The following is a 26,001-nucleotide window of genomic DNA, read 5'->3' as shown; positions in this document are numbered from 1 at the left end:
TGCCATCCTAGATTCTGTACCAGAAACGGAGATCCACGTCCTTGATGGAGGTTCACTCCTTCACAGAATACCATGGAAGAGTGGAGAAAGCTATGGTGAAATAGCGCAGTCGTATGCTGACTTCACCATCCAGCATTATGGTTCAGCTACGACCATTGTCTTTGATGGCTATGAGGAAGGGCCGTCTATTAAAGACAACACGCATCAGAGAAGAGGACACAATATTCATCCCATTGTCAGCTTCACTGCTGAGACAAAGTTCTCAGGCAAGAAGGAGGAGGTCCTGTCAAGAGATATCAATAAACAGAGACTGATCGGGATGATAAGTGATGAACTGAGAGAAAGGTATTGCACTGTGGTCAATGCACCTGGAGATGCTGACGTAGATATAGTAAAGGCTGCAGTGGAGGCATCTCTTCGACACACCACAACACTGATTGGAGAAGATACTGATCTCCTTGTCTTACTCCTTTACTATGCGCAGGGAGACAGTAAGAGCCTTTATTTCAGATCAGACAAGTCCAAAGCTGATGGCAGTTTTAAAGTGTATGACATCAACCGTCTAAAAGAAATCCTCGGACATGACATGTGTTCTCAGTTGATATTCATCCATGCCATGACTGGTTGTGACACGACTTCTCGGATTTTTGGTGTTGGCAAAAAGACTGCTTTCCAGAAGCTTGGAAAAGGAGACCCTGTCCTTCGGTCTTGTGCCAACACATTCACCATCCCAAACCAGACCACAGAGGTGATCGATGACCTTGGATGCCGAGTAATGGATATCCTCTTTGGTGGCAAGTGCAAAGATTCCCTTGCAACAATGCGATATAACACCTTCAGCAAGAAGGTTGTCTCTGCTTCGTCTTTTGTAACACCCGAACGTCTGCCCCCAACTGAATCTGCTACCAAACTTCACTGTCGTAGAGCGTACTACCAGATCATGGTGTGGATGGGAAAAGAAGAGGGTATGGATGCCATGAAATGGGGGTGGAGCCTGCAGGATAGTCAGTTTGTCCCACTTATGTCAAGAATGAACGCTGCTCCAGACAGTCTCTTGAAGGTCATTCATTGTAACTGCTCCACTGCCTGCAAGACACTCTGCTGCTCTTGTAGACGATTATGGACTACCATGTACTACTGCCTGTGGACCGTGCCAACTTGAAGAATGTGACAATCCACATAACAAGTTTCTTCCAGAGGAGTCGGAGGATGACGATGAATAGCGACTAACAGTATAAGACAACAAATGCCTAATGGGCTGGTAAACCTGGCTTACTGGATTACCTGATTACTTTGTGCTTATTTAAGTAATTTTGATGATTTCCTGGGTGCCTTAAACCTAGGTATACACACTGAAAATATCTCTCTAGGTTGACTACTATTCGACAGAGCCATTTTAGTGGATCAGGATGTCACCTTGGGATGCCATCTTGGACTTGACAATAAATAATTAACTGATGGTAATTTTATTGATTCAATTGGATTCCTTGGGCCCTAAAACCTAGGGTTAGACACCAAAACCACCTTTCTAGGTTGAATAATAATTGAGATATGGCCATTTTAAGCTCCCGGCAGCCATCTTGGACGCCATCTTGAAAATTACCCCTTTCCGGAAGTCAGATGTTACTAGATTTTTAGTATGTTATTTAGCATGCCCAATGGTACCAGAATCCATTGAAAAACCTTTTGTATCAATTTTTTTGGGGTTAGGTGAGTTTTTTTTCGTATATTGACCTTACTAATTAGATTTTGGTTCAGGTCCGAATCCAGATCTGGACTATCAGTGGATACAAAATGTAAACGGTTCAGCATGGTGGAGGCATGCGCTCTACCGAGTGCCGTTCTAGTTTACTCCTGCAATCAAACTTTGGCAGGGATTCAGTCTTTGGAGTTCCTTGGATGGAAAAAAAAATTACCATAGCGTTTTTCCAGGCTGATAACATTTCAAAGCCTGCAGGGAAGGAAGGGCCTTGGAATCCTCCACAAAGCCATGTTGTTCCTCAGCCGCTATAAAATCCTAATGGACGAAGTCTTCAACCGCAGTGCCATAGAGTATGGGTGTCCCTTGTGCGCTGGTGCCACATGATCTCATCTTAGACCACTCTTGGTCACAGTGAAATCCAAGATCTGAAGCTAAATGGAGTAACAAAGCAGCAGAATGATGTGCAAGGCCTGGTTCTCTCCCTCTGCAGACATGTTTGGTGGCTTAACATTTTATTAAATTGCCTCATTTATCGTATTGTCCCCTCAAAGCTCTCTGTCCCTCACGAGCCCGTTCAGGCCACATTTACTCAGTCAGCAACCAATACCTTATTACCCACCCCAAATCTAAGGGAACTATTCATCTCCACACTTTTGCCCTCAAGCTCCCCTGTGTTCCACTCCCCCCCTCTCCTCTCAATTTTGGAGTCAACTCCCTGAGTCTGTCCAATCATGTTCTTCGCAAATGGTAAGCCATTACCATCTCTTCCCCTATTCCTATTCCTAATGAATTTTATTCTGATTCCCATCTCCTCTGCACCCAATCTTCCATATTTATCCTAATTTTGTTAGCTTTTCCTGTGTGCTTAGAGGGTCATTGTCTACTCAGCCCACATGTTCCCTTGTCCCATCTGTATGTCAAAGCTTATGCTGCCAGAGTTTGTTCCTTCCCTATTTGTTCCTACGTGCTCCCTTGTATGCCAACTCCTTTAGCTCAAACACCGTCATTCAGCTCTACCATGAGCCCCAATCTCTGTAACTCCCCCCCCCCCCCCCCCAAAAAAACCGACAGTTCACAAACAGGAAATGCACACCAACAGATCGTTGTTGCACATGCTCCAAGGTCTATTTCAGCACCATCACTGCAAACTTAAAATGGCTTTATCAAAGACTCATTGCTTGTCGTATTGTTTTAATAATATGTGACCACCTCAGAATTCCCTTTTGATGGGTGGTCGATGACGACCACTTTTCTCCATATATTTCAGCTGAAAACATTGAAACATGCCTACCATGTTGGCGTATGTCTTGCGTGGCATTCGCTCGCTGGTGTACAAGTAGAGGAACTTGTTGATCTGTGATGAGGCAAGCCGGTCCCGTACTTCCACATCCTGGACTATAAATACCTGCCGTGATACCGGCTGGTCAGTCATCGCCAGCACTGGTGAGTACACCTCGTGCTGAAACCGCACCTGGCAACATGTCGGACCAAGAAGGTACAAACATTCATTCTCATGTATCAAAAATGCCCATTGTGATAAACGGCCTTTTTCGAAAAAAAATGGCCATTTCTGTTAGCAAGAAGTATTTTTTTTAAACAGGTGAACAACATGACAACAAAGAAAATATTCAGGATACTATAAAAGAATGTATGAAAATGCTTGTTTGTGATACTAGAAATTTATAGAACATCACAACAGCCTTTTGGTAATCCAAAGCTGTAAATGTCATGCAAATAAGGGTAACTTAAAGTTTTCCATGATCTTCAGGTAACTCCCACATGGCCAACATGATTAACAAGTGAGTAAAGAAATGCACCACTCAAAGAACACCAGAAAAGATGCAGTATCTACAATCAAAAACAAAATTTGATATCCACAACACAAGACAGGGGGAAAAATAAATAAATCAAACAACAACATTAAAGAATCCATCATCGCAGCTGATATGAATTCCTTCCTGTTCTCCAACAATCACATCTCGTATCACAAATTTGGTTTCAGACCAGGTCACTTCACCTTGAACATGCTGTTTATACTTGCCCAGCAATGGATGGAGGCCCTTATTTGGGGGCCGTCTCTCTCTGGACATATCTCGTGCTTTTGATACAATCTGGCATCCTGCCTTACTCTCGAAACTTTCTGCCTATGGCATCCAAGGGCAACTCCACACATGGCTTGGTGACTTCCTCTACTCTCGTAGGCAACGTGTGGCACTCAACGGAATCATTTCGCCTCCTCTCCCTGTCAAGTGCCCCAAGGCAGTGTTCTGGGCCCAGTCCTATTCCTGATCTTCAAAATTATCTCTCTGATTCTCTGGAAAATCCTCTTTATCTATTTGCTGATGACTCCACCCTCTGCTGTGACATCCTTCATCCTTCAGAGAGGCAGCCTGCAGCCTCTTCCCTCTCTTCAGACCATGACAAAATCACAAACACTTGGAATACGTCTTTCAATCCCGACAAGTCTCACACTCATACGATCTGCCTCCAAAAGGACCATCTGGCAAACGTTCCCATTTAATTTCTAAACAACCCTCTTGAGGAAGTTCAGTCATTCAAACTCCTGGGCCTCGCTTTCCGCCATGATCTTTCTTCGGCAACCCACATTTCAAAGTTGGCCTCCAAAGCCAGCCACCGACTGGCCATCCGCCGTTGTACAAAGTCCTCCCTTTGCACACCTGAACTCCTATACATCTACAAGGCCTTAATCAGTAACTTGATGGAGCACTGCTCTTCCCTCTGGGGTGGCTCCCCTGCCTCACATCTTGTTCAGCAGCTTGACGCCGTGGAAACCAAGGCTTTCAAGTTAATTGGAATTTCCCGCAATGAAGCTGTCTATTGGCCTCTCAATTTGCCATCACAGAGAGGTCGGTGTTTTCTCTGTCTTCTACTACCTCCTTTCTGGTCTTGCTCCTTCTGTGGTTAGTGTGTGTGTGTGTGTGTATGTGTGTGTGTGTATACATATATGTGGGGCAAATTAAGATATTACAGGCATTAAATATACCTTGTTAAGCTGAATCTCCATCAGCACATCTTGGTTCCTCCCAGGTCCCCCTTGGGTTTGCCAGTTGCTGCGGCTGGACCTTGTGCCAGCTCCACTACTGGGAAGACGGTGTGGCAAAACACGTGGGCTCGTCCCAGAGGAATACTTTGCACTGCAGTGTGACAGTCAATAAGCTTTTTTTGAACAGCCAAAATAATCCCAATGATAATCATTATCCTTTTCCAAAATGCTCAAATAGCTGAAATGTCCAACAAAACGTATAGCATGCAGCTCAGATGCTCAAATATGATCAGCTGATGACACAGTCATCTATTTTGCCACTGGCATAAATGTGGAAGATAGACTGATATACGTTTACCCATGTAGAGGTGCTGCAAATGTGGAGGTGGGTGTGAAGTCACGTCCTCCATAGAGATGACACACGATAGAAACCTCCCGTAATGTGTAACACGCTTCAGGTGTGGGAAAGTGTGGTGGGGGGCGGAGGAGGTCTGAGCGGCTAAGTGGCCGGTAGAAGTGATCCTCATTTACGACAATAGCACCATCCACAAGCTGTTTTACAACAGGCTCTCCATCCTTTGCCTGCATACAAAGGACGGCATATCCCAACTAAAATGGAAGTTGCGAAGCTGTGGGTTTTAGGTCAGCTTTTACATTCCTAAACACCGATGAGGCACATTAAATTCCTGTAAACACCATGAGTAATCCTAATCCCCTTCATACCGGTATCCCCATTCCAGGTGCCTCCAAGATACAGAATTCTCCATCGTCTGGGGTATAGTCAGGTGCTGCATTCTCAGGGGGTAAAGAGGGGCAGAGTTCAGAGCGAGGTGGCAGCCGCAGGATCAACTGAGGTTCCACAAACCCCCCGAGGCCATTTTCATCAGGGAAAAGGAACAGGTCAGAAATGTGTGCATCCATCTGCACCTCATCCGTAAGACCTGCACATAGTCATGGTGAGACAAGACATTTGCTAAATCATTAACAATAAGCCACCACCTTTTTGTATTCAATCAGGATTTGGTTATAAAGTATTACTGGAATGCTCTGTCTCTTTGTTGATCTGGCCAAAAGAACACACAAATAAACTTGGAAAAAAGATGAGTAAATGTTATGCTGTGACTGTGCAGAATGTTTTTGCTTACACGGCATAGAGGAATCATAAATAAGAGCAAAACAACAAAAATATATGAAAATAAGGGGGAACCACAAATTATCATAAATGATTTTGAGACAATAAGCAGGTGTTTGCACATCCCTCCTGAAAGGTGACTACCAATTCACTGACTAGAAGGAGTGAACCTCGAATGGTGATTGGCCTAGTGTTTATCTAGGCATCTAGTGCATTTGTAATTGCTTCTATTTTTACATGCATAATTTATACTCACGTGTGGTATCGTTATCATACGCCCATCTAGCAATAACTGGTCCTCCCCCTTACATATGGTCCTAAAGAAGACACCAGGAGACTGGCGGCCTTATCTATCGAGATTAAGAGGCACTCAACAAATCCACTGTGCCTGATCGCTATCTGGTGCCACACCGTCAAGACTTTTCTTCTCTACAAGGTGGTCGAGTTTTCTCTAAGGTATATTTGGTTCAAGCATACCATCAGATAACCGTCAACCCTGATGATATCTGTAAAGACGGCCATTACCACACCGTTTGGACTCTGAATTTGTTCGTATACCATTCGGTCTACATAATGCAGCTCAGACGTTTCAGTCCAACATTTCATCGATAATGTCAAACGAGGATTGCCTCTCGTTTATGCCTATCTCGGTGACCTCTTAGTAGCTGGCTCTACACAAGCCAAACATGAAACACATCTAGAACATTTATTCGACTGGCTGGCTAAGTATGGTGTAGTGATCAATTTAGCCAATTGTCAGGTGAGAATATCCACACTCACTTTACTAGACCATGTAGTAGATGGGCAGGGAATATGTCTTCTACCAGACAAGGTGAAGAGCATCCATGACTTCCCAGCACAGACATCGCTCCACAGTTTGAGAGAATTTCTCGGCCTGGTTTTCTTATGCTGTCGTTTCATTCCCAACTGGACTGATATGCTTCAATCGCCTCACCGACATGCTCAGGGATAAGAAAAGGCAGAACCAGCCTATTACCCTTGGTGAGCGAGAGCTTTCAGCGTTTGAAATGTGAAAGTTAAATTGGCTCAGGCTACCATCCTTGTCCATCCCCCAAGTCAGATGCTCTCTTGTGCCTCATGACGAACGCATTGGATGTGGGTGTTGGTGGTGTACTCCAACATCTGGTCGACGGAGAACGACAGACACCCTCATTCTTCTCAAAGTAAATGCAGCTGGCTGAGACTTGCTTCAGTACCTTTAGTCGGGAGTTATTAGCTATGTATCTCAGCATCAAGAACTTCAGACATCGAATGGAAGGAAGAACTTTCATCTACAACGACCACAAACCTTTGGTGTATGCCTTGCACTCAAAGCCTGATCATCACTCCCCATGGAAGATTCGTCATCTCAACGACATATCCTAGTTCACAACAGACATCAGGCATGTGAAGGGACTCGATAATGTGGTAGTTGATGCACTCTCACGTTCGCACATCGATACCAGAGTGATACGGACCTTGTAGAGTGATACGCAGAACTCCAAAGTATTTAATTATTGACATACAGGGCAAATGGGAGTCTGTCAGTCAGCATTGATCGACAGTCAGCAGAAAGAAGGCCACTCGAGGGTGATTATTTAACTGAGTACAATCAGCTGGAGAAAAGCACCATTCCTCCACCACGAGACATGCCACTCCTACTACTGCATATACTCCTGCGAGTCAACCTACGTCTACAGAAGTCAGAAAAACTAGGTCTGGGAGACACGCACACTGGCCAGATAAATTTACACAGGTTCTTTCAACAGGTTGAAGGATTGATCCACATGATAGGTGCTTATTTTTTTATCGCATGCAATTATTTCACCATGTACTACTAGTACTGGATTATCGATAGTTTTCATCCTTCTCCAGCAATCTAGAAGGGGGTTAACGTAGTGGCTTCTATTTTACATACAAAATTTCTACATTCATTCTGATCGCTGGACGTGGTTTAAAACCAGAAACAACCGATCGATTCAGAGTACTTTTCCATTTTCCTTCCGCCACTTCGGATCACTTTTACTTTGTGGAATATTCACTCTTATTCACCGCTCGTGTCAGCCCGGGGCATTTGTATTTTCTCCCGCTGAGACTCAACATTTTGCAACACGTTCGTGGAGCGTAATGTTTCGCTCACAGAGCGTAATTGGGACCATGGGGCTGCCTACATTTGTTTAGCCACCGTACAACCACAAGTGAGTAGGAATTCATTGGCACATGATTTCTACACATTCTAATACTGATTAATTGTGTCAGCACACACTGCATCTTCTGGAAGTGAATTCCAATTATTAATGCTTCATACAGAGAAAGCAAACTATCTAAGCCTAGTATTGCAGTGTCATTTCTCTCAACTTCATTGAATGCCTTCCTGTTTTGGAAACCAAATCTCGAGCAAAGAACCTACCTCTCTGTGTCAATTCTATTGAAGCCTTTCGTTATTTTGAAGATTTTAATCAATTTAGTTCTGTTTTCTATAGTCGAGTCACTCCAGTGTGTGAATGGTCAATTCCCTGTCTGGCTGGATACTTGAAGTGTTGCAAATGAGGCCATAGTTGAGTTTCCCTATGTTAAACTTTCTGTAGTCTATCCTCATCTCACTTGATTATTGGGGAACACAGTATTCCAAGACCGGATGGACTATAGTTCTGTACAATTGACCAAGACCCTTGTTTTCCAAGCCTGAGAGGAAAACCCGATGATGGCAATCCTCCCAGATACCTCTGCAACATGCCGAGAAAATGTCAACGTTGAATCAAACAACTTTCTGTCTTTTTCCTCAGTTGCATTTGATAAACTTTACACTTCGAATGTTGGGCCCAAGGTGCAGTTTCAATGAGGATTTTCTTTCCCATAGTGGATGCCTTTACTCTTGCCTTCATGAAAAAAGAAAATCTGCCACTTCTGTGTCCAGCCATGGATTGCATCAGTATAGTCTTGCAGAACAATAAATAGAGTCGACTTCATAGTTTACATCTTGAAATAGGGTCTACTCAATCTTCCCTGCAGGTCTTCAAGACAGCTGGTCACCACCATCTCAGATAGTCCTCAATCCAAAACATTGATCTTTTCTACTCTTGTTTACCTACACCCAACCCAAATCCTCCTACGTCCAAATTTCCAGTTTTCCCTCCTGAGAGTTTCCTTCTGTATCCATCTTGTCCACCCATGCATCCTCTCCTCCCCCCACTCATTGGTTGTCTTGGCCTTCGGCTCCACTGTTGGTGGTTTCTCCCTTCTCTCTGCTGTTCCTTTTGTCCCGTTGTGTCCTGATCTATTCATTGTATTAGTACTAGCTCTTCCATAAGCCTTGACTATGTATACAAAAAAGCAAAGAGGGTATGCAGCAATGGCTGTATGTATCTAGTGTCGGGGGGCATGGGGGGCACATCACGTGACACAGGGCACCTGAGAAATATATATATAATTGTCTTTCTTTTGCTTGCTTCAAAAAAGTTAGATTCAACTGCAAAACATGTTGTCCACGGCTCGGTCAGATCCAGCCTGGGAGACGTTTTTTCAGCATCTTCTAAAGGGAAAAAGTTATGGGAATTGTTGCAAGTTAACCTCGAACAGTATGATTTAATATGTATCCTTTGATTTTGTATGTGCCTGGCTCTTGCTGCCAAGTTAAATACCATTGAACTTTATTATGGGAACGCATCGCTGGGCCTTGAAAGCCCAGGTTGTTGGGAATTGGAGCTTGAGAAATATGTTATTTTCACACATCTGTGTCTTCAAACTCGGCCCTCCCGTCTGAGGTCATTACTTCAGCGGAGGCTTTTTTAGGCTTTGTTCGATTATATAAGGATCTTGTGTCAGAATGATTTCAGGGCGGCTTGGACTTGCGAGTCTTGTGTGACAAGGCCCTGCGATTTCAAGGCGTGCTCCGCAATATTGTGTTTGCTCGATTTTTCATTCAGCCTCACTTGCTGCTTCGAAGGTGCCTCTTCTTGAGTTCCAAAGGGGGGGACAACCCATCATCTAGCACTGAAAATGCAAGAGCCACAGAATGGAAACCAAAAACACAATCAACTGATTGTGCTTTTTGATGATTTTGCCTCAAAAAGGCTCATAAAGTTCAACATTTCAGCTAATAACGGCTTTCTTTCATGATTGACACTTGCCATGTGCACTCAGATCTTAAATGACCGATGGAGAGATAGGTTGGCTGCTTTGCCTATTTCAGATCTGCATTGCTCAACCCCTCAATATGTGGTGTTCACACATTTATTTGATCAGTAAATGTTTGGGAGGATATTAGACAGGCTTCCTCCCCACCCGACAAAACTATTCCTGAGATGAATTAGTTTATATACACAATGTCGGATCATATAACAATATTCAGATCATTTTTCAGATCCGTCAATCATGTAATTTATGGGGGCTCCATAGCATGACGTTTCATTTAAAAAAAACAAAAAAAAAACGCTTCACCGTTGGCAGTGTGGTCAGCTGTGGGAGAGATGAGACCACGCTCTTCTTCCATCGCATCCACCATGAGGTCAGACAAAGAGGATGGGTCACCATCTGCAAGAACAGGCCCTCCAGCCGGTCCTGGAGACATTGCCTCTGCCTGCGTGAACATAATCCAAGGGGGGTAATAAAACGGACATTTCAAACAGTTAATGTTATATAAAGCAAAGTGAATATACGCATGTGGACAGTTGTTAAGGAAACAAAATAATGCAATGAAAGAATGGATGTTATAAGGTGTGGACGGCAAACACAGGGTGCATAGTTTTGTCAATGGGGAAAGAAATGGAGGGGCGAGTTTAGAGGACAAATAACAAGTACATCTGCGATCGCAATTTTTTTTTTTTTTGTATACAAGATCGAGGCTCGTGTAAGAGCTAACAATGATCACAAAAAGACAAACTGACACATAAAACATATGATAAAGGGAGTGGGAGACAAGATGGGGGGAGAGAGGGAAGCACACAAGTACAAGATTGGAGCGCAGGGACATCAGGAGATCTGTGGGAGGGAGAGGGCTTGGGGGGTGGAGGCATGGGAGAGGGGGGGGGGGGGGTAGTGGGAGAGGTAAAAAACACATGGACACTGCAAGGACGTCCAGGAAAGAAGTCGGTATTTCAAAAAAGTGGATTTGGGTGAATTAACAGGGGTAGAAAAGATCAAGGTTTTGGATGGGGGAAAATAAGAGATGGTGGTGAACAGCTGTTTTAAAGACCTGGAGGGAGGAGTGGGATTGAAGAGCGTGAGGGAGTTTGTTCCACAGGTGGGAGAAAAGAGGAATGAAAGAGTGAAGGTGAATCGAGAGTCTTGATTTTGGCAGTTTAACAATAAGAGGGTTGCAGGCAGATCTTGTGCGACCTGTAGGAATATTCGGGGGACAGAGCACAGACAGAGCTGGGGGAGCAAGGCCGGAGAGGAGTCGGTAGAAGACAGAAAGACCACCAACCTGCCTGCGGTGAGTGAGTGAAAGGCCCTCGGAGTTAGCTTCATCGCAGGAGATTCCAATGATTCTGAAAGCTTTGGTTTCAACAGGATGAAGCCGAGCTAGGTGTGAGGCAGGAGCACCAGCCCAGAGAGGAGAACAGTATTCCATTGAGCTACGGATGAAAGCCTTGTATGTGGTGAGGAGCTCAGGTGCGCCAAGGAAGGACTTCGCACGACAGAGGATGCCTAGTTGAAGACTGGCTTTGGAGGCGAGCTTGGAAATGTGGTTTTCCCAGGAAATATCATGGCAGATAGTGAGACCCAAAAGCATGAGTGACAGACTTCTTGGAGAGGATTGTTGAGAAAGTAGATGGGAGGGTTGTCCAGTCAGTCTTTTAGGAGAGACATAGTAAGAGTGTGAGATTTGTAAGGATTGAAAGACATGTTCCACTAGTTTGACCAGTCTGTGATTTTGTCCAGGTCTGCAGAGAGTGAGGAGGCTGCGGACTGCTAATCTGAGGGATGGGGTATGGAGCGGCAGAGAGTGGAGTCATCAGCAAAGAGATAGAGAGGATTTTCTAGAGAGTCGGAGAGATCATTGATGAAGACCAGAAAAAGCACAGGGCCCTGAACACTGCCTAACGGAACTCCAGCCTGAACAGGAAGGGGAGATGAGAGAAAACCATTCAAGGCCATACGTTGACTACGACCAGAGAAAATGTCCACAAGCCATGTGTGGAGATTTCCATGGATACCATAGGAGGAGAGTTTGGTGAGCAGAGCGGGGTGCCAGACCGTATCGAAGGCGCATGATATGTCAAGGGAGACAGCTCTGATTTCCTGTTTGGCATTGAGGACCTCCATCCAATATTGAGACAGCAGAAGCAGCATGTCCAGAGCAGAATGACCTGGTCTGAATCCAAATTGATGATCCGAGATCAAGCCATTGGAGAAGAGGAAGGGTATTTGATGTCAGAAGCAATGATGGATTCCATGACCTTGCCGATTAATGGGAGCAGGCGGATTGGTTTGTAGTTGCAAGGATCTGTTTTTGCACCTTTTTGTGTAAAGCGGTGATGTTGGCTGATTTCCAAACAGTTGGCAGATGACCTTGAGCAAAAGAGAGGGCGAAGAGAACAGAGAGAGAGGGTGAGATTGAGCGGCAGAGCAGGGTTTTAGGACCCGTGGGCTGATGCCGTCTGGTCCAGTTGCAGAATCAGAGTCGAGGTTTGACAAAAACGTCTCCACCTTGTCAGGAGAGAAGGACACTGAGTCCAGGAGCAGCTGGGTTCGACTGGGTAAGGTGGGTACAGAGAGAGATGGGTTCGGGACACAAGATTTTGAGGCAAGCACAGAGTTGAGGCATTCAGCTTTTTCATGTGCGGTGTCAGCTGCGTAGCCATTTGAGGTAAGGGAGGGGATGCAGGGGAACAAACACCAGAAACTGATTTGACCAGACGGCAACAGGATTTGGAGAAGGGAGACAGGATTGAGAGTTCAGTCTTGAGAATAGAGAGATATTGTTTCCTGACTCTCCTGAGGGTAGAAACACTTGTTCCGAGCTTTGTGAAAGGAACTGAGATTACCTTCAGTTGGATTCGCCTTCCATGAAGTGTAGGCAAGTCGCTTCAGGGCAACTGCCTCACCACAAGCTTCAGTGTACCATGGACGGGAGGAAGGGTATGACAACTGAAGACGATATGGGATAAATCTGTGCATGAGGGAGAGCAGTTTACTTTGGAAGAATTCCCAGGAAGAGTTGATGCCAGAGGCAGTCGAGATAGGAGACCAGTCCAGATGATTGATGGCTGCTTGAAGACCAAGCCAGTCAGCCTGAGTGAAATGCCAGACTCGGCGCTGAAGAGGCTCTCTGAGAATGGCCAGAGAGATGTCCACTTTAACAAGGAAATGATCAGAAGAACCGATTGGAGCAGAAGAAGAGCAGCAGACATTTGCAGGGAAGTTAGTCATAACCATAAGTTGATGAGTTTTGAAGGGGAGGGGTGATGGGGAGTTTTGAAGGGGAGGGGCGAATGGGGGTGATTTAGAGGGGAGGGGCAAGGGGGCGTTTAGGAGGAGAGGGGCGAGGGGGGAGTTTAGGAGGGGAGGGGTGAGAGGGGAATTTAGAAGTGGATGATTAATGAAAAACGAACATTTGTTACAAACTGGGTTTATTGTGATTTTCAAGACAAAGATCCGTTTGAAAACGATAGAGGAGGGGTGGAATGAAGGTGAGTTTCGAGAATGTCGAAAGGAATGACTGTAAGAGATTGATTTTTTTTTTTAATGGAATGATTTGATGAGGAAATTGAAAAAAGCCTTTTAAATAGGAAGGAAAACAGCATGGTGTAATAAACCACTGAATAAAACTCTGCAGGGGAAAGTTTAAACATATTTTACATGTTTGAGGGCTTCTTGAAAGCGCTATACAAAATAAATGAATTATTATTATTATTATATTTAAACAAAACCATGAACAACAATCTGGGAAAAATCCCTGAAGTGAGGGCGTGGATCAGAGAAAGGAGAAAGGGTTGAATGAGATGGAGGAAACTAGAATTGGAAAGGCGAGTATCGGCTGGAGATGGAAGAAAGAGGTGGAAGAAAAGGAGATAAAGGGGGCGGGGACGAGACAATAAGCACATGCCCGCGAGGAGAGATGGAAATTTTTGTATATATAATTGTCCCGAAATTATATAATATAATTATATAATTATATATATATATATTATATATATATATGTAATATATATATATATATATATATATATATATATATATATATATATATATATATATATATATAATAATGTCAATTATATATATATTATATATATATGGATTGGATATATATATATGGATATATATATATGGATATACATATTTGTATTTAAAACGTTAGACCAAGGGTCGATGTTCGGGGAAGTTAGGGGGAGAAGAGAAAATCTAAGAAATAAGCAATACAGCGAAGGAAAGAACTTAAATTCACAAAACACCGACGGGGGGAGGGAAGGAAGCCTCAAGTTACCAGGTTGCGCACGCGGTGCGAACAGAAAACAATTAATTATACACAAGTTTGCACGAATTGCAAACCAACACTAACTCGAAACACACAGTAACATATACAAAATAAAATAACGAGTGGAAATTTGACAAAGACACGAATGGAAAAATACTTAAACTTTGATGCCGTGCAGAGGTCGAAGTCGCTTCCTTGCTCCAGGGACCGGAAGCGGAAGTCCAAAGGATGAGATAAAACCAAAGTCCAAAGGATGAGATAAAACCAAAGTCCAAAGTCCAAAGGATAATAGAAATGAGATAAAACTCTCATTGCATAACAGATTGATTTATTATACAACGACACTTCATTGTGGACTTACGTTGGTATTGATGAGTTCAACTGTTTCAGGTTTGGCTGACTGAGTCATTTAAGACAATTAGACATTTAACAAGAGGTCAGGGCCTTCACACTTGGATTTTTGATTTCCAACACTCATGTAATCAATGCGTTGCTAGCAATGGATCCCTCTCCTCTCCCAGTAAAGACTGGAAAACCCCATGGCAGTGTCTTGGGCCCAATCTTGTCCCTCAAGCACGAGGCTGTGGGGCAAGCCTCACTTGCACTGCCATGTTCACCCTCAAGGAGGCTGCATGGTCCTTTGTGTAACTGCTTCGGGCTCCCCACTAAGGCTATTCCAGGTTCTACTGTGCTCTAGGCCGTCCTTTGCAAGCTGTTGTCTGCTGGCACTTCCTAAGTGGCATCCTGCGTGAGCTTAGCATGTGAGGTGTCCCTGATGCCATCTGTCTGAGTTGCCAGTGTCTCCTAAGCTGTGCAAAGCCAGTACAAAAATTCCTGCACTGTACACTGCACATCGAAATTAAACACATGGCTACTGGTACAGACCTGTCCTTGTGGACCAACTGTAGTTGGGTCTGATTCCTCTGGCCGGGGTGGAGGGTACAGATCACCATCTGCGGCAAAGTATTGAATGAGCCGCATAAGTGTGGCACAGGAATCCGAGCACACGCGGATGTGGATCACATCGTTGGAACAGCTCAGCTCGAAGCGTGGCCGTGTCTGCGAAGGAGGAAGTTTGACACAATTAGACGTGTCGTAAAAAGAATGGGAAATGATAATGTAAAGAAAAATATGTGAGGGTATCACCATTGCATCAAGCAAATTACGACTTGTATCCAATTGATCCATTAAACTTCCACTTACATACATCTATTTTTAGCCATAAATAAACAACGGCAGTGCAAAATGGTGAATGCAATCAACAGAACGTTGATCGAAGTATGCCAACGATCGTCCCGAGAAGCCGACGTTTCGTTGCTCTTTTGCTCCGACGAAAGGTTAACGCCCAAAACGTCCGGCTCTCTTTACTTATGGTATGCATCTCTCAATTAACATACTGTTACACAAGGAAGAGAGAGGAACTTGGACACTGGAGGAGGCCATTTACCCCAACAAGACAGTGGTACTATTACTACTACCACAACAAATGTTTGATGACCATTTCCCCCTTCTTTTCGAGAATGGTGGGCAAATGATGTCAATTCTTCACAAGGAACCATGCATTGCATCAGTTTTGGGCAAACCCAAACATTCCATATCCTGTGTTACATCCACACCATATCAATACAATCCATCAATTTAAATTTGCTCGGGGAGGGAGTGTGGGTGCTGGAGGAGTGGAGACGAGAACAGTGGGACAGACATCACAGGGAGGTTTTATACACAGATATAATAAGGCAAAATATGTAGGAACAAATATTTAAAAAGAATTGATCTATGTCATATATGTGTGTATTTACACTGCCCGTAGAAAGTGTACAACCCCATTCAAAATTTCCACCTTTTGTTGCCTTATAACCTGGAATTAAAATGCATTAACCAGACCTTTTCCACCTTTATTTACACATCGTAACCCACGACTTCCAAGTGAAAAACAAATTCTACAAATTTCAGATAATTGATTAATAATAAAAAACTAGAATATCTTGGTTGGATAAATGTCCCTTGACATATCTTGTGCCTTCAATACGGTCTGGCACCCCACTCTGCCCACCAAACTCTCCTCTTATGGTATCCATGGAAATCTCTATACATGGCTTGCAGACTTCCTCTCCTGTCATATTCAATGTGTGGCTCTAAATGGAATTCTCTCATCTCTTCCTGTCCAGTCTAGAGTTCGTCAAGGCCATTGTTTGGGCCCTGTGCTTTCTCTAATCCTCATCAATGATCTCTCCAACTCTCTGTAAAATCCTCTTTATCTTTTTGCTGACGACTCCACTCTCTACCGCTCTTTCTCTCATCCCTCAGAACGGCAGACAGCAGCCTCTTCACTCTCTGCAGACTTGGATAAAATTACAAGCTGGTCAAACACGTGGAACATGTCTTTCAATCCTGATAAATTTCACACTCTCACTATGTCTCTCTGAAAAGACCATCTGGAAAACCCTCCCATCTACTTTCTCAACAATCCTCTCCAAGTTCTGTCACTCAAGCTTTTGGGTCTCACTATCTGTCAGGATCTTTCCTGGGAGAACCGTATTTACAAGCTGGCCTCTAAAGCCAGTCGCCGACTGGGCATCCTCCGTCGTGCGGTCCTTCCCTGGCACTAATGAGCTCCTCACCACATACAAGGCTTTCATCTGCAGTTTGATGGAATACTCTTCTCCTCTCTGGGCTGGTGCTCCTGCTTCACACCTCTTCTGGTGTGAAGAATACTCTTCTGGGATGGTGATCCTGCTCGGCTTCAGGCTGTAGAAACCAAAGCTTTCAGAATCATTGGTATCTCCCATGATGAAGCCGATTCTGAGGGCCTTTCTCTCTCACCGCAGGCAGGTTCACGGTCTTTCTATCTTCTACTGACAACTCTCCAGCCTTGCACCCCCTGCTCTAGGCTGTCTGTGCTCTGTCCCCCAAATATTCCTGCAGGACATACAATGTCTGCCAGTAACTCTCTTCTGGTGAAACTGCAAAAAATCAAGACTCTCTGCTCACCTTCACTCGAATTCATTCCTCTTTTTTCCCTGCCTCTGGAACAAACTCCCTCACTCTCTTCAATCCCACTCCTCCATCCAGGCCTTCAAACCATCTGTTCACTACCATCTCTTATCTTCCCCCATCCAAAACCTTGATCTTTTCTACCCCTGTCGATACACCCCAAACCCACCTCCTTCAAATTCACTGTTTTCTTTCCTGAAAGCCCCTGTAATGTCCATCTTGTTTATCTCGTGTAGCCTATCCCATCCCTCCCTCTTCCACAGATCTCCTGATGTCCCTGTTCCCTACTGTTGTTGTGCTTCCCTCTCTATACCCCTCCCCCTCTTGTCTCTCACTCCCTTTGTTATATGTTCCATGTGTTAGCCCTTAAACGAGCCTCGGCAAAGTGTACAAAATGAAAAAAAAAAAAAACATTCACCCATGAATTGACGAAAACCCATTCTCAACCATCACAGTCACCTCTTTGAGATATGTGGAAAATATATATGACTGTGGGCAAGACATGGCCCATCATGGTCACCTGTCCAACTGACAATCCCTCGAGATATGCGGAAAATATATATGACTGTGAACAGGTCATGGCCCACCATGGTCACCTGTCCAACTCATAATCCCACGAGATATGTGGAAAATATAGATGACCATGAGCAGGCCATGGTCCGTCATGGTCACCTGTCCAACTCACAATCCCTCAAGATATGTGAAAAAGACATATGGCCATGAGTAGGTCATGGCCCACCATGGTCACCTGTCCAACTCATAATCCCACGAGATATCCCACAAAGAGAGACTCCTAAGATCCCACTAAGAGAGATCCCACTAAGAGAGCTCCTTGAATCTTTACACTGGCTGCCTGTCTCTGCTCGTGTGCAATACAAAATTTGCACACTATGTTATAAATCATTGTGTGGAGCGGGACCTCACTATCTCTCCGATTTGCTCACTCTCTATGTACCTCGGCGACGGCTTCGTTCAAGCGACGACTCTATGACCTTTGAGCCGCCGCGTACCAGCACCAAGTCGTTTGGCAAGAAATCCTTTTCTTTTGCTGCACCTCTGCTCTGGAATGACTTGCCTTCCTCTGTTCGACATGTTGACTCTCTTCATGCCTTTAAAACCTCCCTCAAAACCTGTTTCACAAGTCTTTCAAAGTCCAAGTCCTGTTTTCCCTTTGGTTTGAGGTGGGACAGAGATCGAGAGTATGTCTGTGTACGTGTGCGGGGGATGGAGGGGGAGGAGGAGGGGAGAGTACACATCTGTGGGTTTTGAATAGGGAGGGAGAGGAATAGGGCAAGAGTGAAGGTGTGTCTGTGTGTGTGTATGTGTGTGCGGTGTATACATTGTGTTCAACACACAATGTATGTGTGTGCGGTGTGTGTGCGTTCGCATGATAATGTAAAGCGCCACGAGGGTCGTTAATTCTGCTTGATGGGGCAATATAAGACTCCTTTATTATTATTATTATTATTATTATTATTAGTCCCCTAACGGTGTACACCGGAGGGGACTATAGGTTTGCACTCCGTCCCTCCGTCCGTCCGTCCGTCCGTCACGCAAAGAACAGTTTTCCGGACTTTTTTTCTAAACTCTTAATGCTAATGATTTCAAACTTGGTACATGGTTTCCTCATGATAAGTTACAGATCAAGTTCGAACTTCATGACGTTTCGATCATTTCTGACAAAGTTATGGCACTTTGAACTTTGGTAATTTCCCCAACAGTTTTCCGGACGACAGACTGCCGGTAGGGGACATGTATTGCAGCGCAATACTCAGAATGCTTGTTATATGTGGAAAAGATAGATGACCATGAGCAGGTCATGGCTAGTCATGGTCAGCTTTCCAACTCACAATCCCTTGCAATATGAGGAAAATAAATATGACTATGAAGAGGTCATGGCCCATCACGGTCACCTGTCCAACTCACTCATTTTCGGAGACCCTTTAACAATCGAATGCACAGCAGATGCAGGGATTCCATGTATAAGTCCAATTTGCATTGTTGCTTCACCACATCTAACTCCACCGCTAAAGTTACACTCTGTCGCTAATTCTTGATATGAGGTATGCTTCGGCGAACCACTCACGGGCCTCTTAGCACTCATTATGCACGATACGGGGTTTAACAGCTAATCCTCACAGCTGGGATTATAAAGAAATATGCAATGCAAATTGCGGAAATAGCGCTTTACAATGTCCACTCTCGTTCAAGCGGGTGCGAAGGGATACTGCACATGCGCAGTGGAGTGAAAATGCATCTCAGTTACTCAGCCTCTGTGAAAAGATGGAAGTAATTTGCACATGTCTTTTCAATGCATTTCGAATGACAGCATTTTTGCTTTGTAAAAATCGAATATTATGAATTGAAAATCTAAAAATGTAAATAAAGGCCTTGGACAAATTTAGAATGAATGTCAAAACTGTTTCTTGAGAGAATGCCACATAGTTATTTGGGGGTGCATAAGTTAACAAAACCGCTGTCTTTATATTTGAGGCCAATCTTCACAAGGCCTGTGACACCTATCGGCTCAAAATCCTTTTAACTGTCAATTTGGTAGTTTTACAATGAAGGGAACATGTGTAGGAGTGCATAGCGATTGTGAATATGACAGCTCTGAGGCATCTTTGCCTTCACATAGCAGTGAGCACTAAAATGGTGGCCGTAAGACTTTTTCATCAGGATGCGTGGGTGGGTATGTGGAGTCAGTCAGCTGTCCAACCAATCGGTTGGAAGGATTGCTACAGAGAGACATACAAACAAGTGTATTATTATAAAACATAACAGGTGCACGTCGCATGGACATGACAAGGCACAAACAAAGACACCGCCGACCAAATGGGCAATGAATGCTTTGGCCCACCATTGCAGGCTGAACCAGTGTCCTGCATGTTGCAGGATCTTCCCGTTTCATAATTTCCCAGGACACCATTTGTGCCTGTGGTTGTGCCGTATCGTGTCCGTGCTGTGACGATGTCCCGCCCCGGTGGAGGGGGGAGGGAGGGATGATGGTAAGGTGAGATCGGACATCGGCAGGTCAACAGAGGTGTTTGATTAACCGCTCAAATCACCCTTGTCACATGCTGTTAGCTCGACAGAGATGGTGCTACAGTTTCGAGTGACGGCTGTTTATTCCGCTTTATCGTGTGGGTGGCATGCTCTCTCAATCATGGCAAATAACTCCAAGATCGCTAGCCATCTCTGTTATTTCATAACATCTTGTAAAATGTTCCATGCAAAAGTGAACATATTGTAGGCCAGATTAACACACGGGTATTTCAGACAAACCTCGGATCTTTTGGCCATTGGTGTAGTATGAAACCATCTCGGTTTGTATTAATACAACCACCAAGTATGCAGCAACCTGGCATATCTGTAGAAATTAGAAAATTATTTGACGTTTGAGTTAAATTGTACCGCGATATAACCTGAAGACGGCACAGATTTGGCGGGCGACTTTCTGGTGCGAAGTTACAGCTAATCTTGAAGATGTCAACTTTTAATTGCAAAATTACCCCTTTATAAATTGGAAAAAAGCATCATATCTATTTTGTAGGGTATCAACGGATAGATTGGCGCAGAGGTGGTCTGAGGTTCCCTTCAACAAAATATACAACTCGATTGCTCCTGGGAAAAAAAAGCAGGCAGTATATAAGCACAAGACTCGATCGAGGCCTGAGGGCCAATTATCTGTTTTTTTTTTTTTTACTTATCCAAATATAGCCCTCTATCTTCAACTGGATGAAATAGGAGGCCATGCAGTTTGGTGGCACTGGTTCCTGCAGGGTCCGAATGCATAGATGGAACAGACACAAACAAATAAACTAGAACGCCACTCAGTAGAGCGCATACTCCCGCCGTGGGTCAAGTTGGAATAGTACGATTTCACAAAAGTTTGAGGGAGTAGTTGTGGCAACACAAGACAAGACAACACAAGACAGACACTGCACAGATATATATTTAGAATATATAGAAGATAATGTTAAAAAACAAGGCAATTTCACTTACATTTTCGGATTCAGCGTTCAATTCTATATAGGTTAGTGTATTTTGAGGCATGTGTGACTTCAAATAAAATTGTAAGCCAGGAAAAACGTTCGTTTCATTCCTTAGGGATACAACATGTAAAACTGGCCCAAACGTGAAAACAAAACTCGCTCATTTTAAGTCGTACAAGCTAATGCGACCACTCATTCTTCTGGGAAGAATCCCGTGCACATGCTGGTCACACTTATAAGTCACCTAAGTCTTTATACGTTCATCAAATACAGACACCGCGATTGACATTCGCTGAGGTAAATGTTGATATCTCTTCTGAGGTAAAAACAAACAAACAAACAAAAAAACAGTTTTAAAGCATTATACGTATCAAACGATAAATTTTATGAAAGGGGAAACCGAATACACACTTTGGTGGTTTTAAAATGACAGAATATGTCTTTATTAAATAAAAAAAAAGAACCTTGAAGACGACGCTGCTAACAAAATACACCGCTCTAATGCATAACCACGAGTTTAAACTACATTTACAACAAATATGAAAACTATTTTCATATCACAATGTTAAATATAGAATATATAGAAGATAATGTTAAAAAAAAAAGAGCCCTATCTTCCAATGGTAAAAAAAATCCTTCAAGAAATTCCTGGATCCGGAATAACATCCTGAGCTTCACCAAAAACTAATCAATTCTTCCTTATCCCAAGGGCAATCATCCCACCAACTTTCATCCAAATCCGTTCAGAACCTTTCCAGATATTTTGTTCACAAACACAAGAACACACACACGAACACACACACACGGACACGATCGAATGCTTTACTCCCTGGAGGGAGTAACAAACTTTCTTCAATATTTATACAGATATACATATACAGATATACATTATACATGTATATATATACTGAAACGCAAAAGAAACTTACCACCTTTGAAACCTTTAAATATCAACAATAACACTGCGTGTAGTAAATGTGTGAACTTATTTGTGGACAATAGTGTCCTCACTGTCAGACAAAACGGTCATGGATGGTCACTTGAACCTTCAATGGTCACTTCATAGCACAGCTGTTGAACAGCCGTTTTGACTGTCAGTGATTAGCCAAGGGGTACGGGGTGATTTTAATGAGCTGCACGTGATGTCTTGATATTGGCTTTAAAAAGGCCAGTGCAAAATGGGCATTTTGACCAAAAAATTTGACCATTTTGACCAACTTCAAAAAGACCGAAAATGCAAAAGAAACTTATCACTTGTTTGAAATGTAATAAAATTGTAACAGTTCAAAATAAAACAAACCAACAATTGCTAATTGAAACATTGGCATTTTATTGATGACATGTCAAGTTTTTGACCAAGATACACCATCTCATCAATTTTGTTCTACAGTACAGAACAGCACAGGGTGCAATGTCAGTCCCCTTTCAATAGCGTGTGTGGCCACCATTGTTTTGGATACAGGCAGTGCATCGTCGGCGTATACTGCCTACCAGTCTTTGGATGGATTGCTGCTGGATTCTGTCCCACTCAGTCCTCAATGTCTGAAGCAGCTCTGCCCATGTCCTGGCCCTGCCAACTACGTGTCTCCCAAGCTCATCCCACAGGTGCTCTATGGGATTCAGGTCAGGGGAGAACGCAGGCCACTGCATGGTGTTGATGTTCTCGCCTTGGAGAAATGCAGTGGTAAAGCGAGCAGCATGGGGACGAGCATTGTCATGCTGAAAGGTTCTCAGTTCTGGGTGGTCTAGCAGGAATGGCAGCAGATGAGGTCGCAGGATGTTATCCACATACCGCTGGGTGTTAAGATTCCCATCCACAACCACCAGTGGCATCCTGTACCGGCCTGATATGGCGGCCCACACCATCACACTTGGGCCACCCCACCTGTTGGCTTGACGCACGCAACAATCGGCATATTGCTCGCCAGTTCTTCTCCAGACACGCTCACGCCCATCAGGACTGTCCACACAGAACCTTGACTCATCGCTGAAAGCGACCTCGTTCCACTGCGCCAAGGTCCACCGCTGATGCTGCTGGCACCATCTCTGTCGGTTGCGGCGATGGGCAGCCATCATCACGGGGCCTCTGTATGGTCTTCTGGCAGTCAGACCATAGTCATGCATTCGTCTTCGTGCAGTATCATTGGAGATCCGTGGTTTGCATGCCCCGGAGTTTCTGCCGCAGTGCGGGATGCTGGACGGAATCGATCCCGCAGGTGACTTCGGACCATCTGCCTGTCCTGCCTTGCAGTGGTGACTCTTGGCCTCCCTGATCGAGGTCTGTCATCTGCAGAGTTGTGGAGGGTGTCTCTGTCCACCAGGGCCGATATCGTCTGGTGTGAACAGCCAAGGCGACGTGCCACCTCACGGTAGCTCAGTCCGCCTTGCAGCATGCCCAGGGCACGCTGCCGTTTATCCCTTGACAATCGTGGCATGTTGATTGAAATGCCCATTTTGCACTGGCCTTTTTAAAGCCAATATCAAGACATCACGTGCAGCTCATTAAAATCATCCCGTACCCCTTGGCTAATCACTGACAGTCAAAACGGCTGTTCAACAGCTGTGCTATGAAGTGACCATTGAAGGTTCAAGTGACCATCTGTGACCGTTTTGTCTGACAGTGAGGACACTATTGTCCACAAATAAGTTCACACATTTACTACACGCAGTGTTATTGTTATTATTTAAAGGTTTCAAAGGTGGTAAGTTTCTTTTGCGTTTTCGGTCTTTTTGAAGTTGGTCAAAATGGTCAAATTTTTCGGTCAAAATGCCCATTTTGCACTGGCCTTTTTAAAGCCAATATCAAGACATCACGTGCAGCTCATTAAAATCATCCCGTACCCCTTGGCTAATCACTGACAATAAAAACAGCTGTTCAACAGCTGTGCTATGAAGTGACCATTGAAGGTTCAAGTGACCATCCGTGACCGTTTTGTCTGACAGTGAGGACACTATTGTCCACAAATAAGTTCACACATTTACTACACGCAGTGTTATTGTTGATATTTAAAGGTTTCAAAGGTGGTAAGTTTCTTTTGCGTTTCAGTATATATATGTATGCCTATAAACCACAGATTGAAAGGAGATAGAAAGGAAAGACAAGACAAAATATTATGGGATTTTTACCAGAGTCTCTTCTCCATGGGGAATGCGAGTTGTGAGCTGGAGTTCCAAAACCCCCATGTCCATAACGCACACATAGTCTATGGGAACAAATAATCATTGAATGTTGAGCAATGAGAAGCAACATCAATCAAGAGGATATCGAAAACAAAAACAAGAAGAATCCCTTTCATCAGACTTAGACAAGATAAGCCACTGGTCATCTAATTAAAGATAACGTTCAACACCAATTTTAAATAAGTAGTTGCTAATTGAGGCTTTAGATATGTTGTTGCTAAATCTTAAATAGCCAGACCACCTCCATAAGTGACACTATACAGGGTTAAAAAAAAAAAAATTCTGGTCACAATGCACACTTCCGGTAGGGTTTGCATGCAAGACAACGAAGCGTGTTTCGGAATGATGAAAGATTGTTTTTTTGTCACAAGATAAACAGGCTAAATATGTACAGATGTATTATTATTATTATTATTATTATTATGTATTGTGAAAATGAATAACTCAGCAAGTTTAGATCTTACACATTTTCACGCAAATAACCCAGGCTATACGTTAAATTAGTTCCAAAAATTACAATTGCGGATTTCACCATAAGGATATTACATAATCACAGGGGGCCAACTTAAATTATATCAAGGGGATCCCAAAAGAGGCAGTTTTCTTTTGCAAGTTTAATTGTAATATCTTTAATTACAGTTCTTTCATATTTTTTACCTATACACGTCACACACGTCACACACGACACACACGACACACACACACACACACACACACACACACACACACACACACACACACACACACACACACACACACACACACACACACACACACACAAAGCATTTAAGGTATGGTCCAGTGCCTTCAGAAAGTATTCACATCCCTTGACTTTTTTCACAATTTGTTGTGTTGCAGCCTTAAATTAGAATGGATTAAATTGAGATTGTTTTGTGACTGATCTACACATAATACCCCATAATGTCAATATATATATATATATATTTAATTAGAAATCATTTGTGGAAATATCTAATTTACACAAGTATTCAACCGCCTGAGTTAATACTTCGTACAAGCTTTAATCAGAGCTGTCTCCCTTGACATATCACGTGCCTTGAAAGTGAAGGGGATATAAGCCTCCATTCCTGCTACAATAACTTCATTTATATGTTCAGCAGAGATAAAGGAATCGCCTGAGCAGAAGCAGTAGTCTTTCCAGGGAAAATCAGAAAAGATGTTTCGTAAACCAGTCCAGTCAGCATGTAGTTCTTACTTGTACTGACAGCAGACATTGTACGACAGGGACTTGTAATGGTATGGACAATTTTGTTAAATGATTTAAAAAATTCAACAGCATGGAGGGTATTTATACATTTCTAATGGATGAGCAGCATGGTTTCCAGTTGCATCGTACTGTAAACTTTAATTATTACAACAACCCTTTCTCAAGATGTTCCTTTTAATGTCAATTGGTTATTTAACACAGTTGTATTTAAAAAGAGCCACTAGTTGGCCCTTGTCAACAGAGCTTTGTCGGCTGCTGGAAATATGAAGATCGTACATCACCCGTTCATGTGGCGAGGAAGGCTCGCTTGCGGGGCACACCAGTGTGCAGGCTACATGTGGCTG

General features: G+C 43.6%; 1 protein-coding gene across 3 annotated transcripts in view; it reads right to left on the bottom strand.

Moving 5' to 3' along the window:
- Window positions 1–26,001, bottom strand: part of LOC137436924 (autophagy-related protein 2 homolog B) — a 174,123-nt gene that overhangs the window by 20,049 nt on the left and 128,073 nt on the right. For all 3 annotated transcript variants that reach the window (XM_068131157.2, XM_078787075.1, XM_078787074.1), the window contains 7 exons: window positions 24,376–24,452; window positions 15,146–15,319; window positions 10,279–10,417; window positions 5,430–5,647; window positions 5,065–5,288; window positions 4,707–4,857; window positions 2,994–3,173 (listed from right to left, as the gene is read on the bottom strand). In XM_068131157.2, coding sequence (XP_067987258.2) covers window positions 2,994–3,173; window positions 4,707–4,857; window positions 5,065–5,288; window positions 5,430–5,647; window positions 10,279–10,417; window positions 15,146–15,319; window positions 24,376–24,452 — 1,163 coding nt within the window. The remainder of the gene's footprint in view (window positions 1–2,993; window positions 3,174–4,706; window positions 4,858–5,064; window positions 5,289–5,429; window positions 5,648–10,278; window positions 10,418–15,145; window positions 15,320–24,375; window positions 24,453–26,001) is intronic.

Source organism: Myxine glutinosa, chromosome 11, assembly GCF_964187855.1.
Source record: "Myxine glutinosa chromosome 11, kmMyxGlut1.1, whole genome shotgun sequence".
NCBI lineage: Eukaryota > Metazoa > Chordata > Myxini > Myxiniformes > Myxinidae > Myxine > Myxine glutinosa.
The sequence above is the reverse complement of the archived record's forward strand: the minus strand, read 5'-3'. Positions and strand labels throughout refer to the sequence as shown.